Source organism: Micrasema longulum, unplaced genomic scaffold (assembly GCF_059751315.1).
Source record: "Micrasema longulum isolate JH-2025_06_02 unplaced genomic scaffold, ASM5975131v1 h1tg000076l, whole genome shotgun sequence".
In the NCBI taxonomy this organism is placed as follows: Eukaryota; Metazoa; Arthropoda; class Insecta; order Trichoptera; family Brachycentridae; genus Micrasema; species Micrasema longulum.
In genome coordinates this window covers 1,212,132-1,230,254 of record NW_028277283.1, presented here as the reverse complement: position 1 = coordinate 1,230,254, position 18,123 = coordinate 1,212,132, and the positions used below count along the sequence as shown (strand labels likewise).

The 18,123-nt window shown below is 30.4% G+C and overlaps 1 protein-coding gene across 1 annotated transcript in view; it reads left to right on the top strand.

Moving 5' to 3' along the window:
* The window catches only part of LOC148284930 (DNA-binding protein D-ETS-4-like), a 69,666-nt gene extending 52,007 nt beyond the window's left edge, over window positions 1–17,659 (top strand). Inside the window, 4 exon segments of the mRNA XM_088232988.1 lie at window positions 1,011–1,130; window positions 1,132–1,156; window positions 13,230–13,400; window positions 17,327–17,659. Coding sequence (XP_088089114.1) covers window positions 1,011–1,130; window positions 1,132–1,156; window positions 13,230–13,400; window positions 17,327–17,517 — 507 coding nt within the window. The 3' untranslated portion in view covers window positions 17,518–17,659.
* The last annotated feature ends 464 nt before the right edge of the window (window positions 17,660–18,123 follow it).

The following is an 18,123-nucleotide window of genomic DNA, read 5'->3' as shown; positions in this document are numbered from 1 at the left end:
GAGTGTCTTCACTACGGCAAATGAAGCCAAGTATCCATACATCACAGCCATTTGTAAATATGTCATCTTATGACTTAACCGACTGTTATTTATTTGCCTTCGAAACGTGAGACTATTCACGTAAAATAACGCTGATTTCACAACAAAATCGAACAAATCAGTGCTTCCGTGGTCGAAATCGAGACTTTTCCTCCTTATATTTTTATTGTTCGAAGTAGGTGGTCATAGTTGTATCAGATTAGACTGCGAAGATAAAAATGCCATAATTTATCACAAAAACAAAATAAAATAAAATATGCAATATTGTAACATGCACGATTCATTTGTGTTTTAACATTTCTCAACCTTCGTACAAAACCCCCTGTCGTTATTAAAGGCAGTTTTTTTGCTGAAATAATCTTGGCATAATCGGAATACTGTTTTAAAATATAAAACTCAGATCCGATTAGAGAAGAAGACATTAAGAGTCAGGAGACAAAAATAAAAATAAAAACACTTAAATTATATTTTATAACATTGCTGACTTGCACACAATTGGTTTTGGTTGTTGTTTTAGAAAAATAAGAGATCTTTAGGATATTGGTTCAATTTTTTTAGGTTTTCATGCCGCGTGTCAAAAATACTTTCTGCAGTAATATCGGCTTAGGTGGTGAAGGTACACAGAAATGGCAAGAACAGAATTGAGGACAAAAAAAATGCGGGTTTCAGCCGCCAACCCAAAGCTATTTTAGAAAATACTAATTTTATTGAACAAGACACATTTTTGTTTGATTCTTCTTATCGCCTCAATCCCTGTTAAAGGTTTGGAGCAAACGTTCGCATGGCCTTCTCCATTAATTTCCTCCATGTAATGTGAATGGTAATTCAGGTTTCCTTTAATTTGATCAAGGTCTCTGCTCTTGCGGAGGAGCTATTCCATATGGTTCACGCCTTTTTTAAAAAAAATACGTTTTTTAAAATTGATATTACATGGTGAACCTTAATACTAATGGGAATTTATTTTGTTATAGGCTGGAAGTACTCTATACGCCCAGCTGGAGATTTGGAAAGCCTCTCGTCAGGAGTCCAGTGGGAATACTGCAAGCGGATGGGGAGATGCAACACCTTCTGTGTCGACCCTATCAAGTACTATCAAGTAACGAAGAGGCTAGCGATGGTGAGTGAACAAATCACACAGTAAATATTACTCATCACAGAAATTTGCATCAGAACCCTAAATATTGTGTCGCTTCAGTTCGTTTTTGTCCAACAGATCAAAACAGAAATCTGCAGAAATAGAGCTTTGAAGTTTTTTTTTACGAAATAGGCATAAATAATGACCACGACTAAAGACAAAATTCGTTAAAAAACCCCTGAAACAATTTGTATTTTTTTATATTTTTTATATGAATTTTATAAATAAAGGCTTTCTCAGAACTCCTGTATACTTAACTCAATTTCATTAAAAATTAAAAATGGTTTGTTGGCAAAAACGAACTAAAGCGATGAATGATTAATAGACATGTCTTTAAATAAGTATACATAACAATATTTGAGTTTGTTCAAATGTTCGTGGACAAAAGACTGGATTTCACCCCCTCGGGAGTCATTAAGATTAACAAATTACAACAGGGATGAAGAATACCTTAAATAGGGGAATATGGAAGTCAAGGCATTTACAGGGCTTATGACCTGTCATTGGCTGGTTTAAGCGGCCACTTTACACACTGTGTAACATTCACCATTTTGCCTATGTTTGAACCTCCATATTTCTTCAATTCTTCCATTTGTTGATTTTAGTGAAGTTAAAGAGCTGAAACCTTTATTGTTGTGAAGAGATTCATCTGACGGAATTATTTCACACATTTAGAACATTGGAACATTTGGACAAACTCAAATATTGTAATGAAACCAACTGGTCCAAGAAGAACATTAAAAATTGAAAAATTGTTTTCAGGCGTTGCCTAGTATGTGAAATAATTCAGTCAGATGAATCTCTTCACAACAATAAAGGTTTCAGCTCTTTGACTTCACTCAGATCAACAAATGGAAGAATTGAAGAAATATGGATGTTCAAACATAGGGAAAATGGTGAATGTTACACAGTGTGTAAAGTGGCCGCCTTAACCAGCCAATGACAGGTCATAAGCCCTGTAAATGCCTTGACATCCATATTCTCTTATTTAAGGTATTCTCCGTCCCTGTTGTAATTTGTCAAGTATACATAACATTATATATCGTGTAACCCTTAATAAACTGCATATATTATGTTGTTGTAAACGATAAAACTGCTTTGAAAATCACTCAAATGTTGCCTTTATTCTTATTTATTAATATGTAAGATAGGTGTGGATACACTGGAATCTTACTCAAATAGGTAGCAGATATTTATTGATAATAAATCCTGATTTTGTTGGTCCTGATCTAAACTGCAAATGATCTTGAAAGAATGACAGTAATTCTGCTGGATCAACTGGTCAAATTGTGAACATTACGAGGAATAAAAACTATGAAACCTTAGAGATCGAAGAGATCTGCTGCAGAAATGTCGACTTTAAATTCGACAAAAAACATGTTTGCATTGTCAGGGCCAAATACAATAACGACGATTTTAAACAATCCTTATAGGGACATATTTGCAAAACTTAAAAAAAAAAACTATTTTTTTTCCATAAAATAAATATTTGAGTTCTTATGATTTACCCAAATATTTAATTTTGAGGGCCATTTTCAACGAGTTGTAAATAACTCACTATCAGAAAATGGAATCAAGTTGGGGTAGAGTGGGATTCGAACCACGTATCTTTGAGCCGTGAGTTCGAGGCACTAGCCACGGGTTTACAACCCGATTTAAATTACAATTTCGATTACGTGTGTCAGAATTTTTACACAAAAATATATTTAAACCATTGACTATTTTTTTAAGAATGGAGTAAAGAAGTTTTCAAGAAATTTGCAGAAACTGGTGTAAAACCCACCATTTTATTCACGACCATACCGTGTAAAAGATGAGCCTTCCATTTTTCTAAATATTATTTTTTAGACGTAATGTATTTTAAAATGCTACGCTCACATTAAAAATAAACTCGTGACATATCGGTAGATCATTTTATACGGTCACATTCCAGTTTTTTTTAAATTTATGGCTGTTTAAGATTTATTTTTCTCCAAGTCTGACTAAGCTGCTTTATACATATCTTCTTTTTTGCCAACTATACTAGTTTACAGTAATATAAAAAAGTTCTTGATTTTCATAGCAGAGCACGGTGTTTAGTGCATCCGTCTCAAACAGGTTACGCCAGACGAGATGGATTTATTTAGTCATAATTAAAATTGAACAATTCCAAACGACCTTATTGTAAGAATGTAGAAAAGGAAAATTTTATTGAAAAAATAAGTCATGTACGAATAATTCAAAACCAAAATTTTAAATATATACACTAACACTTGATTATTATTTATACAAATTAATCAATTAAAGATGCACAAAAAAAATCTGTAAAGAAAAATTTTCAATAGAAAAAATTTATGAAGCTAACTGATTTCAGACCTTAAACCGATCGTATTTTCCCGGTAAAAAATGTGTAAATTCACATGATTATATTTTTTAGACATATCTATTATTACTACCTAATTTTATTATTAAAGGATTTATATACAGTGGAAAAATGAGAGGAAAGGATGAGTTGCAAAGGACACCATTTAGATCGGTACAGGAACTTAATTGTTGTATCAGTCTTCGTTCAGAGAAACAGGTAGTCACTAAAAAACTGTACTTCAATTTCTTAAAATTGTCCAAAAACGATTAATTGAAACACAATTAAGTCCTTTTTTAATGATTTGATTTAAATTCAACAATTCGTGATCTTATGGTTGAGTTAAACATTTGATTTTTTTCATTTTCTTTTATCTTAAATAACTGAGAAGAACATAATAAATAAACTAATCTGTTTGTTTGCTTATAAAATAAATAAATAATAGAAAAACATGGTGGTAGGGTGGGGTTCAAACCCAGATTTGCAAATAGGTAATCAATCATTTTTTTAAATAAACATGCGACTGGGAAATACATAAAATAAACCCTGAGATTTCCATCTCTCAAACCATCGCTGATTTAAGTGGCCACTTTACACACTGTGTAACATTCACCATTCTGCTCATATTTGAACAGCTATATTCCTTCAATTCTTTTATCGGTTGATGTTTTTGAAGTTAAAGAGCTGATATTTACTCAGTGTGTAAAGTGGCCACTTAAACCAGCTAATGACAGGTCATAAGCCCTGTAGATGCCTAGACTTATATATATATTACATTCTCTAAAATGTTCTTCATCTCTGTTGTAATATGTTAATTAAATACATAATTTGAAAAACTTAAAAATGGGGTAGAAGTTGGAAAATTTGTTGAAAACTAAGCTCTATATTAACATGGATGATTTTTTAATGTGTCTAAAACTGCAGGTCGTTTTATTAAATAGAGTATTTTGTCTAACAACGGTTTGTTGCCTCAGTCAATTAATACGATCATCTTACATTGCGATATTTTATTGAGCTCTTCTAGTACCCGCGGATTACAGGTACCGTTGCGTACCTGGCAGTACTCATACGTACGTCACCTTTATAAATCAAAGCCTGTCTCGCAAAAAGTCACTTCATATCCCGTCAACTGGGGTCACATTGTCTGGATAAAGTCGCCGGTGGATTCGGACAAGAATCTAACTGTGATTCACCCTCAATCCGCACCGCGATTCCAAAGAAAAATGGAATGAAACGCGAAACGTTGTGCAATAAATATTTCCTTTTAATCGCAACTGGACTGAACTAGGGCTGAGAATATTACGGTATTTTATTAAATATGCTCATGTTTTTAAAAAATATATTTTGTTTGTTTTTTTTTTTTTAACAACAGGAATATTTTTCTTTCTCATTTTTTATTCGTTTTTTGTAATTATTTTGTTCTCATAATATATGCATTTTTTTTTTTAAATTCAGGGTTTTTTAAAAGCTTAGATTCATTTTGAAAAAGTTTTTCCTTCCATTATTTACCTAAAAGTTGGGATTCAATAGCCATTTACATAGAGTTATTATTAAGATGCATTTTTGTTAGCATTTTGTTATTCATTAAAAGAGTTATCTTATATTTTTCTTAATAATTAAAATCAATATTTTTGACCTCATCGGGAATTCAAATATTTTTGTGGTAATTTAATGAGCCGTTGAAAACATTTATTTTTGAACCTTTAATTTAAGAATTTAAAATAAAAGTAATAGTGACCGAACGAAACAATTTTTTTAGCCGAAACTGAAACATATTTAAATATGTTAAAGGTCACTTCAAAACGCCCAAAATAAGGCTAATAATTGATAAATGGCGGCCTCCGTGGTGTAGTGGTCAAGACGCTTGACTCACAAACGGAAGGTTCCGGGTTGGATTCCCGGTGAGAACACAAAAATTCAAAAATATTTTTTCTCAAGCCTGGGTGTACCGTGATGTAATTCACCACTGTAATTTGGCTTCTAAACTTTACGAGTTAAATAAAATACACAATAAAATGAACGGCACAAATTTACTGAATAAATTTATTTATTTTTTACGCTTTTCGGGTTTTTATTACATTATACATATACATATATTATAACTTATAGGTAACAGTTCTACAATGTACGCCATAGGAACTTTAACTTATTAACTCTAAATGAATTACAAAAATAAAAATAAAAATAAGAAAGATCTTAGAGCTACCAACTTAAGTCAACAAATCACGGGTCACGCGACCGAGTCGAGCCATAAGATGCACCCGAGTGCAGCCGAACGTAGTCCGACACATCCCGACCGCAGGTTTCGGCTGAGTCGAAATTTCCAAATCAAAACCATGGCCGAAACACGCTGAATCCGAATCTTCGGTCGGACACTAAAAAGTAATGTTTCTATTTATGTCAGTTTTTCAAATAACTGTTTTGAATTTTTTGAGTAATTTGCGACATTACATTATGATTAATTAGTAGGAAGCGAACCCCAGATATCTGGTCGAAATCTGCAATACTACCAAAGGACTACGATCCGACTAATCCTTCTTAAAATTAGTAAACAAATAAATTTAAAATTATTGCTGTTGATATTTTATAATTTTTTTTTTATTAATAAATTTCATAAAAGGTACATTTAAAAAAAACATTCTATCCAGATCTACTTTTATACATCTAGTAAATGTTATCACTGTAACACTCCAAAAAAAGAGACTAATACCCATATGCAGAGACAAAACTTAGGGTGAGGAAAGTACATTCTAATCTCATATGCAGAGAATAACCCGAAGGTGAAGACAATAGAATGTACTTTCCTCACCCTAAGTTTTGTCTCTGCATACGGGTATAACTCTTGTGCTTAGAGAGTGACTCAAACTGTTGTAGTTGTTTATTTATAAGAGTTGATATAATTTTGAATATACGAGTATATTAGAAAAATAAAATATAATATATAAAAATAAAAAAACATAAAATAATAATACATTCATACTAATTAACATTTAATGGACTTTTTACACGTGTTCAAAAAATTTCTTTCGATTTACTTTAAATTTATTTATTGATATATTATTTTTAATTGTTTTTAGTTAATTGGGGAGATAATTTAAATATTTTACACCCTTGAAGACAAAGCAATTTTGACCATGACTTGTGTGGAGTTTAGGAATTTTAATATTATATTGGAATCTGAGTGACTTATTCATCTCAATTAATTTTTCTTCTTTATAAATTTGTATAGTGGAATTAATTTCATAAAGAGTGTCTACTGTATGAACCTTAAATATGTTATGTAGACTTTTCGTTTCTTTAAAATGACTTTAATAATTAAACTTTGTACTATTTTAAGAGGGTTAATATGTTGGCATATGTATCCTACAATACCATATTGTAACAAAGATTGCACAATTGAATAAAAAACTGTTTTTAAATTGTTGGTTTTATAAAATATTCCTTAAACTAATATATATGTATGTACATTTTCTCATACGTTTAACAAGTTGACTAATATGGTCTTCCATTTTTCAACGTTCGAATAATAAATTTAAAATGCTTGTATTAATATATACTTTTTTGTATGGAGATACCGGTAAGCAAAATAATTAACATTGTTTTTAAAACTCTAGTCTATAAATAGATAACTAAAAGTACTAAAAAGGAAGCTGGGGAATATGTCTCATATTTCAGAGTATAATTTATATTTATTGAAAGTCTTTTCATTTCATGTACATACGAATTTTAAAAATAAACTTTCTGATCTCTTTGATTTAAAAAAATATATAAACTATAACTATAATTGAAGTGAAAGTACTCTTATGTATAAAATAAATAATACACTGACACTTCAGAACGTGCTTACGGGCCAGTGGAGTGTCTACTTCTACAATATATAAAAAAAAACATGGAAATAAAACATACATATATATTTTTCTAAACGTAAACCTTGTAAATATTTATTTTGTTGGATAATTGAAATAAAATAAATATACATCCGCATTTTTATGATGTATCTGTGGTATTTCTCGCATTTTATAGGGGCATATTTGGTGCCAGAAAATAGCAAACGGAACATTAAAAATTATGGCAATTAGATCATATAAATTTTGGTACAAAGCAATAAATATTATTTGATTCTAAAGGTCAAAATTTGCAGACACATTACATCATGTTCAAATAACAATGATTTTATGGCATTATCTTTTTATAATAACAATGCAAACAAAGACATGCCTGCCGATCGATGTAAAAAAAAACATTACATTGTGATTTAAATTTACGTAAAAAAAACGATTTTACTTTATAGACAATAATTGACGATAACTACGTTAACTTCCCATTGTAATTGAGGCTCTAAAACCTTTATGGATGTGGGTAAGATTATCGAAATTATTTCGCCTGCTTTGTAATGCCTAATATTTGTTATATTTTTATACTTCCTTTTGGAATAGTTTGTATAATCAATAATATTTCGAGTATATTTAAATGTTTTTAGATAAATACTTAATTTAACCCCTAGGGAGATTACCCAAATAGATGTATTGACATTTCTAACAGTGATGAAATACATTATTTATTTTTTACATATTTATTACGGCAATTTACAAGTAATTATTTATACAACAAATTAATTTAGTAGTAAAAATAAACATGCATATTTTTTATTTTTGCTGTTGGTTCATCTAAACTGCCTAACTAGGGATAGCTTCCCCGTTCTAAGGCAGTAAATTATGTATTATAATAATATTTAAAAGTAATTATAGTTTTACCATAGTGTGTGCTTTTTCAATCTTAAAAGTAAACAATGAATACATGTATGTAATATTATTTAAAATTTGAGAAAAACTATGTATTCCTAGCATGGGCAAAAAGTTAAAAGTAAAAATACAATTCTGCCCTGGTAAAAAAGAAATCACGTTCAGTAAGGGAATGTTACCTTGTTGGCACGGTAACCGGTAACCGGTAACCATTTGACATATGGGACAAGTCTTCACCATAACTTACCAACTACGTTACCATCGCAACGCCATGACAACGCTCAACGCTACATGACAATGTCGAATACCCACTCTTTGTTACAGACATGACAACCTTTGGATGGCACTGATCGACGAAATACTAGCTGTAGTAATCGATATTTTGGGATTAATCCATAAATTGAAAATGCAATTCCCTTAAAACTACCTGACAAGTTCGACTGTATCGTTGATTCTTCGAAGACAATGACAAAAATCCAAGGTCGATTTCACACCATGCTAAAAATCCGCACGGCACGATAAAATAACAATGTTGGATTGGTATTTGTTGTATTATTTATTTAATGCCTTCAAATCTAAATATTGACCGTGAATATATTTATTTTTAATGCCACCACTCATAACATCATATTGTATTTGTGTAAGTTGGTATCACAATCTTCTGGCGTGGGTGTTTTAATTAAAATAATCACGTAAAAGCCAAAAGATACTAAAATCAAAATGAATCATCACAGGTTAACGTTCACCAATCTCAGAAAACGGTAATATTTATTTATAAATTAATTAATTTAATAAATATTATTATATAATGTCAGAAGTAGCTGTGAATTCAGTTTACGCGTCTGTCTCGATGCAGTATTTTTACATTTTTATCATTGTGATATACATGTTTTATATTGCAAAGCAGAAACAACTATGATGAAATGATCGGCGTAAACAAAGTATTTTTGATAGATATTTCTTTCATTTATTATTTATTCATTTTTATGGTCATAAATAACAACACTAGAAAAAGAATAGCACGCTATGGAGTTTGAACTTCGGGAACACACCCAATTCAAATACGTTTAATTTATTTATAATAGTTTTTGTTAAATTCCAATAGTTTCTCTTTAATTCCACAGACACTAATTAGATTTTTATCCGAGATTTTCTCACTTATTAAAATGATAATATAGAATTTATATCATATTTTTGAGAAATAAAATAACTTTATTTTAAGAACCACTTTATTCATTTACCGACTAGTTTCGGCAACAACACGTTGCCCAAAGTAATTTCATTTGTCAAAAATATTACATGTAAAAATGATCCACAAAATTAGTTCTACAAACATCCAAAACATATTAAATTTACTTTATATATATGACGATGATAAAAAAAATATTGTCGTTTTAGTTTTGTTTTAATTCGACATCCTCGAGTAATGCAACAACGAATCAAACGACAAGAAAACTTGATGTTTGTAGTCACCAATTTAAAAAACGACTCAATAAAGCGGGGCTAATAAATACGAAATTTAATAGGATGAGAAAATGTTTTAGGTAGTAATTTATTTGGTCTAATATTTCTTTCCAAAATAACATTCTAGTCACCGTTTATTGTAGTTTTTTTTTAACCAAAAGAATTCATAATATTAGATTCAATTTATTGCGGTCAATTTTCGTGCAAACTCAATCATGATCTTATTATTTTAATTTAATAATAATTGCACGTCTCAACAACAGCTTAAAGTAAAAAAGAAAAACAGTTTAGTATTTCTCTCGGAATTAAAACACGCCTGACAAATTTAATACTGACATGACGCCCCTTTTCTTCTTTTATCGACTTTTTTGGCCACCATAAGGTCGTTTTTATCATTGTTAGAAAATTGTTTCAAAACATTGATTTAGTTTTATTTTTGCACACACCAAACTTTCAAAAAGGTGTAAAAAAACTAACGATTTTTTATTTTATCTACACCTATAACCTAAACGTATATAGGACGCATTATTGTTACTCGAATTGTAAGGTGTATCAATGAAATTTGTTCTACAAAGAAAACTTTAATAATCAGTCTGTCACTAAACTTCAGGGAAGTTGAACATTTTTATCTTCAATTTTATCAACGAATTACAATTAAGTTTTCTGTATGAAAAGTAGAATATGCACACAATTGCTTCTTCTAAACATGTTTAATTATAGGTTGCCAATGAAGATATTTTAAATGTTCATCCAAATATACTAATTTTCGTACACAAATATCGGTTTTTCTTTATAGACAGTCGAAGATAACTCTGTTAACTTCCCATTGTAATCGTGGCCCAGATGCTAGTTCAGTGACAATGAAATAATATTATTCAGTGAAAAGACATATGTCTTTTCACTGAATATAAAATATACGTTTAATTTTAATTCTAACTAATCCCATTATTACCAGACCATAAGCTGATTTTAATTTACTTAGGTCAATCAAATAGATTTTAAATGAATTTCCATAAAAAATATTACGTACCTTAGGGCATTGAGGCAAATAAAGTATACTGTGGGCGTAACTACTGGCATGTAGTAAAGTATTAAAATATTTCAAAAAACATGTACGCTAAGAAAAAGATGCAGAGTTTACTATAAAAAAACTATTATTTATATATATTTACTACGTGAACATAGGTAATAATATCTCAATATGGACGATAACGCAAAAAAATACCTTAGCGTTAGGCACAATAATTTATTTATTTATTTACATACATGTAGTTTATTACACATTATTTGAGATATAAGTCTTAACTCCATGGAACTAAAAATCTAACAATCATGTTAACTTCAAAGTTTTTCCTAAATATTATAGCTAATAATATGAAAAAGATTAAAAAGTCAATAAAAAGAAGAGTATGTTTATTTTTTCATTCATTTTCATTGATTTTTCTGCGTGCGATTTTCAAATAAATTTGAATGGAATGAACCGAGTGAATAATATTATTTTCAGTCTAACGCAAACATAGCCTTTAATCTGAGATACATTGCATCGCTCGAGGTATTGTTGAAACATCTAATTACCTCTTTTTTGGTGTGGTACTTCGTTTCATTTTTTGTTTCTGTACTTTTGCTTTATTATGTATTTCTTTTTGTTGACATGTTGTAACTTTATATTTTATTAAATAAAATTAAAAATCTACGAACAGCAGCGTGTTTTTGTGCTCGCTGGCCTACTGCCTGTCTTTAAATCAATTATTTTTATATTTCATGTATTTTTCTTTAAAACTGAACCATCTACCAGAGATTATTAAACACCAAATAGGTTGTATTCGTTACAAAATAAGACTCACTCGAATTTATAAAATAACGCTTTTTATTCAATCGGAACTCGGTATGTTTACAAATGATGATAACATTTTTGGGTTAGAGGGCATCTGATAACCTTGATAAGTTTCACGATAAACTTTATCAGCAAACTTCGTCATTGGTGTTGGGACACGCGTGGTGTCAAATATCATCGTACTTTAGAAAGATATTTCTCGGAAATGGGAGAATAAATCGCGAGTTGGAGTATTATCTTACCACCCAAGTTACAAAGTAAACTTGTTTTGATAATTACAATTCGTCAGGGCATTTAATTTGTTAAAGATTATGTAAAAGTTTCATACTATACACTTTTGGGCCCCACTGGTCATTGTATTTTTAATAGTGTTTAAATTTAAGAATACAATAAATGAACAAATTTACGATTTTAAATTTAAATTCTCGCAAAACACAATCCATAAATCCACCATAATTTGTCAATATTGGAGAATACGTATTTAAAATATTTAGTTGTAACATGGATTGAATCCTTTAATACTCTAATGTTAAACAAGTATTGTAGTTTCACCGTATTTGCCCATCAAATGCAGTGTACCTCGATCAACAACTTTTTCAGGAATCAAACCTGGTACCTCAAGCATGGTAGACAAACGCACCAACTCTGCATTACGATGCGGAATTATATCTTCTCGATTCCCTTTTATACGATTTTACCTATAAACCAAGAGTAGCCACCTAGTCAAAAACACTCGTCCAGGATTTTGGTTCCATTTCACACACAAAACTGTATGAGTAAATACGTTATTTAAACGTACAAACTCACATTGTTGTAGATTTGAACCATTTCCAGTACTTTTTCCTGGTAAAATTGCCTTAAGTAGGTAGTTTTGTGACATCGTTTTTTATCTTTCTCTTATTATTATTATTTAGTTTTTTTTATTCATAAATTTCATAAAAAGTACATGTTTTTGTAAAATTCTAAACATATCTACTTTTACACATCTAGTAAATGTTATCACTGAAACTCAAAAAAAAAAGAGACTAACTCTTGTGCTTGGAGAGTGACTAACACTGTTGTAGTTGTTTATTTATAAGAGTTTATATAATTTTAAATACGAGTACATGAGAAAGAAAAATAAAAACATAGGATATATAAAGAATAAACATAAAACAATAATACATTCATACTAATTAAAATTTAATGTTGTTTTTACACGAGTTCAAAAACTTTCTTTAGATTAACTTTAAATATATTTATTGATATATTATTTTTAATAGTTTTTAGTTTATTGGGAAGATTATTATAATTTTTTACACCTTTGAAGACATAGCTATTTTGACCATGACTTGTATGGAATTTAGGAATTTTAATATTATGTTGGTATATGAGTGACTTATTCATCTCAAATTCTTTTATTTTTTCTTCTTTATAAATTTGTATAATAGAATTTATTTTATAAAGAGTGTCTACTGTATGAACCTTAAATATTTTTTTTGGACTTTCCGTATTGATTGTTGAGGGTTTCTTTAAAATTACTTTAATAATAAATCTTTGCATTATTTTAAAAGGGTTTAATATATTGGCATATGCACCACCCCACCCTACAATATGATATTGTAACAAAGATTGTACATTTGTACATAATTGGATGAAAGCAAGTTTTAAAATTGTGATATTTTCTTTTCACAGAAGAAGATGAAGATATGGCGGTAGCGGGGAATGGAACTCCATCTCCTGGATCCTCAGGAGTTACCAAAGCGCCCACTAAGGGAGGCTCCCACATCCACCTATGGCAATTCTTGAAGGAACTTCTAGCTTCACCCCAACTCCACGGTTCTGCCATTCGCTGGCTAGATAGAGGTATAATATAATATTCATCCATTTTAAAATGCTATTCAACAAGTTAAAATATTTCAAATGTTCGAACCTACTTTCTCCTATTTTTTCCCCCCTTCCTCCCTGGATCCCCTTTCCCCTTTCTGTCTACTTTCAAACTTATTACCCTATGCCACATTCTTTGCATTCCCTTTCTCTTCAAAAAAATATATATAACACGGGTTTTCTTTTTTTTATAAATACACCTATATGTGCAAGCTTTACCTGCCTATTAAAAACAACTGTTGTTAGAAAATTATGCAGATTATTTGTTTTTAAAAAAAAAAAATCAAATGTTAAAATTTTAAAAAAAAAATCACCAGTATGATTTTGGTTTGCTGAAAGAAATTACTTTCGGCAATAAGTCCGACAAGGGCAGTAAAAAAAAATTAAAATCATAATTATAAGTTTTTCATTTTTTTTTATTTAAATTGAAAACATATTATACATAATTTTATATAATATTCCCAAGAAGTTTTTGCTAAAAAATAATTTAGGGACATGCAGATAACAATATTTATTTACAGACGTTTTTATATTTTAAACTTTAACATTATTTGCAAAAGCAGAATAAAAATTATGATACAATACAAATTAAAACGGTATGAAAAAGTTTCAAAAAATTACAAAATAAACATAATACAAGGTATGGAAATAAATTCAAAATGATATGTACATAATACAATATATAAAAGTAAAATTAAAAAATACAAAAAGTTTGAAAATTACATGTATGTATATGTATATATACAAGCTGAACGAGTATGAGAGTATGTTAAGAATTACAAGAATGAAAGAGTTTTTTGAAATTAACAAAATACATGTTCAGGTTAAAAAAGTATCAAAAGTGTATTAAAATTACATATACATAATACAAGCTAATAATTAATTAAACATATTGTACAATATGTATGTTGTACTTATGTACCATGTTCTATGTATATGGGTGGGCTTATTGCTTTGAAGGATTTTTTTCCAAACAACCAAAAACAGACTTGTAGGTACAGTTTGTAATTATTATAAGTCACCAGATAGGATTTGTATACATAGAACAAAAGGAAAATACGTAAAATTACAATAGAAATATTTAGTTGATTTGTCGACTATGAATTGATAATGAGGCAAGGAATGCACAATTATGAAGTGGGTTGAGGTGAGTAGTTTATAAGGGGAAAAAAAATAAAAGACCAAACAAGAATTAGGGAAGATCGACATAGCAAATGACGTAGACATGCCAATGAGGAAGTTAGGAGGTTTTTTTTTTTTAAATATATATTTGTTGATAGACTATTAAACTAATCCAACTTTTAAAAAATACACATGTATCGTGTTATCAGCTCTACGTTTTTTTTATGTTTTGTATTTATGAAATTACTCAGCGTGTGACGTCTCTCCCGCTTTTTCTCAGTAAGTTCTGACGATTGGTTCATTGGATTACCGTAAACCGGAAATCTTGCAGAACCTTCTAATCATTGTTTGATTCATATGAACCAGTAACATCAGCATCGTTTAAAATAGTTCGTTTTTATTAAAATATTTTTTATGACTTTTTTCGTACATTTTTAAGTACAATTTAATGCTTTATTTAAAAATATTTTGTGTATATAATTTTCCGTAGGGCTGAATTTTCTCATTGAATAAGCCGCATTCTGCGCCACAAAAAGAAAAAAAATCTAATTGGAAAACAGAGGGTATGTACTGTAAAAGATAACTCCATGGAGAGTACTTTGATCAAATCACAGGAGATATTATGAACGACAAACCATACATTTTGTAGTTTGATATTATTTTGTGGAACTAGAAACTAAAAATAAGTATTTCTTCATTAGTTATGTAAGAAGCAAAGTTCTTACTTTAGATTCTTCGATGGCTACACAAATAAAAATGATTATGGAAAATAACTCGATACCGTATAATATTAATTTATCTTTTTACAATGTATCGACCCGACGCGTCGTAGTAAATAATGCAGTCATGACTATTTAAACTATTTATTAAATAAAACAAGCAAAGATAAGTTACAAATCGTGATGGCAAATTCATAATTTGTATCGCGACTGTTAGTTGAAGTTATTATCAACTCCTATATACAATTAATATTAAGGTATTCATCCGTCCGTCGTCTATAAGATTTTTTATTTAGTGCTTGAAATTTTAAAAATTAATATATCGATCAGCCTTCAGTATATAATTTTTTGGATTTGTTAATCCATTTTACAAATGAATAATTTTGCTACAAGATGAAAAATAAGCGGAGAATACTAGGATTTTTAGGAAAAACTATCGGCATCAAGAACTTGCGTTTATTCAAAATGGCAACTTTGTCTCGCCAAGTTGAATTGAAGACACGAGTGGGTAAAGGTGACAAAGACAAAAACAAAAAGCAGAGATATCTCGGGTTAAAGTTTCAAACACCAGTACAATTATGTATCAATTAACACTTTAATTTGCTCCCAAAATAAGTTGTTTGATACATTTTGTTGGCTTTATGTGAAAGGGCTGATCATAAAAGCTTCCTTTATTTAAAAAAAATACATTTTTTAAAATTTGCGCCATAACGCCTTGTCTTCAATTGTTTTTAGAGAAGTCTACGGATAATCAATAAATGAGATATGCTTAAAATAAAAATTAGTAGAAAATAACCTTTAAATTTAGTACCTATCTATTATTGTAAGAAATATAAAGCATTTTAAACTGAAATCCTACGTTTCCACATCCCCAATTAAAGATTTTTTCCATAGAATATAATATAGTACGATGTAAGTTGTGTTTTAAGTAAAAGTGCATCAATAAAACGCTTTACTTGATCCAGTTTTTTTTTTTAATAAAAGAAAAGTTCCCAAAAATATTAAACCATTTATCCAGTGCAATTTTCAAATGATTGCTTACGATTTTTGTTCTGAATTTTTTCTTATCTACCTACGTTTGAGATAAGTATATTTATTCGTTGGGTGTGACGTATAATTTATATTCCGTAACAAAATTGCAGCTCGCGTATGATTAACTATCTGAGCCGAAAGCTCTTTTAGCTGCATACGTCATCGAGAATTTACTACCTAGCATTTTGTATAATGGATAAATTTTCATATCTCTAAGTGACGGACATCTATTGTACGGCCTTATTTGCAAAGTCGCATAAAAGATTTATTGCTTAACTGTAATATCGTTATATGTACTTGTAAACGGCATCTCTTTGGAACAAATACCTAAATATCACGCAAAATAAACCGCCTATACCTATTTGCGATATGTTTATGCACACTTCTAAAAGTCATAGAAGTATTTTGACTAAAATAAATTTATTTTTTAAAAATTAAATTTGTTTAAACAAATATGTATATAGGCATGTAAAGTTTCAACATGGGAAAATTCTTAACTTTATGCAAATACAAAGAAATTTACATGACTTTACGTCTATTCAATGTGACTAATAAGACTTTACCTGCCTTGTATAAATACACAATTTTATTCTACATACTGCATACTCGTACATTTTGAAACAAACGAATTTCAGATATAACATGCTCTTGTGAAGGTTATGTAGACAAATTAATAACGATTCGTGAGTATCAATGGATCAAACAAAATGGCGACTTCTTAATTAGGCACCACAAGCCATTTTTTTATTTATAAATCAAGTAAAAGTATGCGGTATGTGACCTTCTGAACTAGCTCTAATCGACTGATTAAAATATTCAAAACGACCGACGTTTGACACAACTGGAATTCGCAGATACGACTATGTACTTGTTTTCACGATATTGTTATTCAGATACGACGTACCTTTCCAACATGGCGTTCATTTGAATAAACGAACATAATATGATTATAACGCGAATCTACTCTGAACAATGAACAGCGATTGTTTATTTCAAACTTCTGCTTAAATTTAAAATTGATTTTGTCCACAGGAAAAGGAGTGTTCAAGATAGAAGACTCCGTCCGTGTCGCACGGTTGTGGGGTAAGCGCAAGAACAGGCCGGCGATGAATTACGATAAGCTGTCGCGTTCCATCCGCCAGTACTACAAGAAGGGCATCATGAAGAAGACGGAGAGAAGCCAGCGACTGGTGTACCAGTTCTGTCACCCTTACTGCCTATAATAAGCCCTCGTGAGCTCCGCGGCAGCCATTTTGCCGAAGCCGAAGCCGCGGTCGCGCCCATCGCGACTCGGAAAGAATTCGCCAGTCGCGAGATCGAGCGGACTTTGTCGCGGGCTTGATAGTTATTTCCGAGTGACTGCGCGCTCATCGCCCGAGGCTGTCGAATTTCATCGACAAGAACGGGAATGTCGCTTGCGAAACCTTGAAATGATTATTGTTCACTCGAGAACTCTCGCTCGATAGCGCGAGCGCTTTACGGCTTCGTCAAAATGGAGGCATGCTCCGCAAGTAACGTTATTTATTTTTAGTACCTAATCTTATCCGAAGGATTACAATGTTATTCTCTTCGGTATCTCGTAATCTATTTAAATTAATTTAAAACTCTTGTGCAGTTGCAGATTGCAACGTACAGTGAGTTTTAGTCCGTCTATAGAATCACGACATCTATCACGCACTCTGTACGTATTTGAGCATCGTGATGTATTCGGTCACGATCTTAAAAGCTTTTAATCGTCAGATGTCGGCTGTAAACGCGGCCACTTAAGCGGATTAATACGCGATAATTTATTTTAATTTTATCGCGAGATTTGTTTTCGCGTAACGATA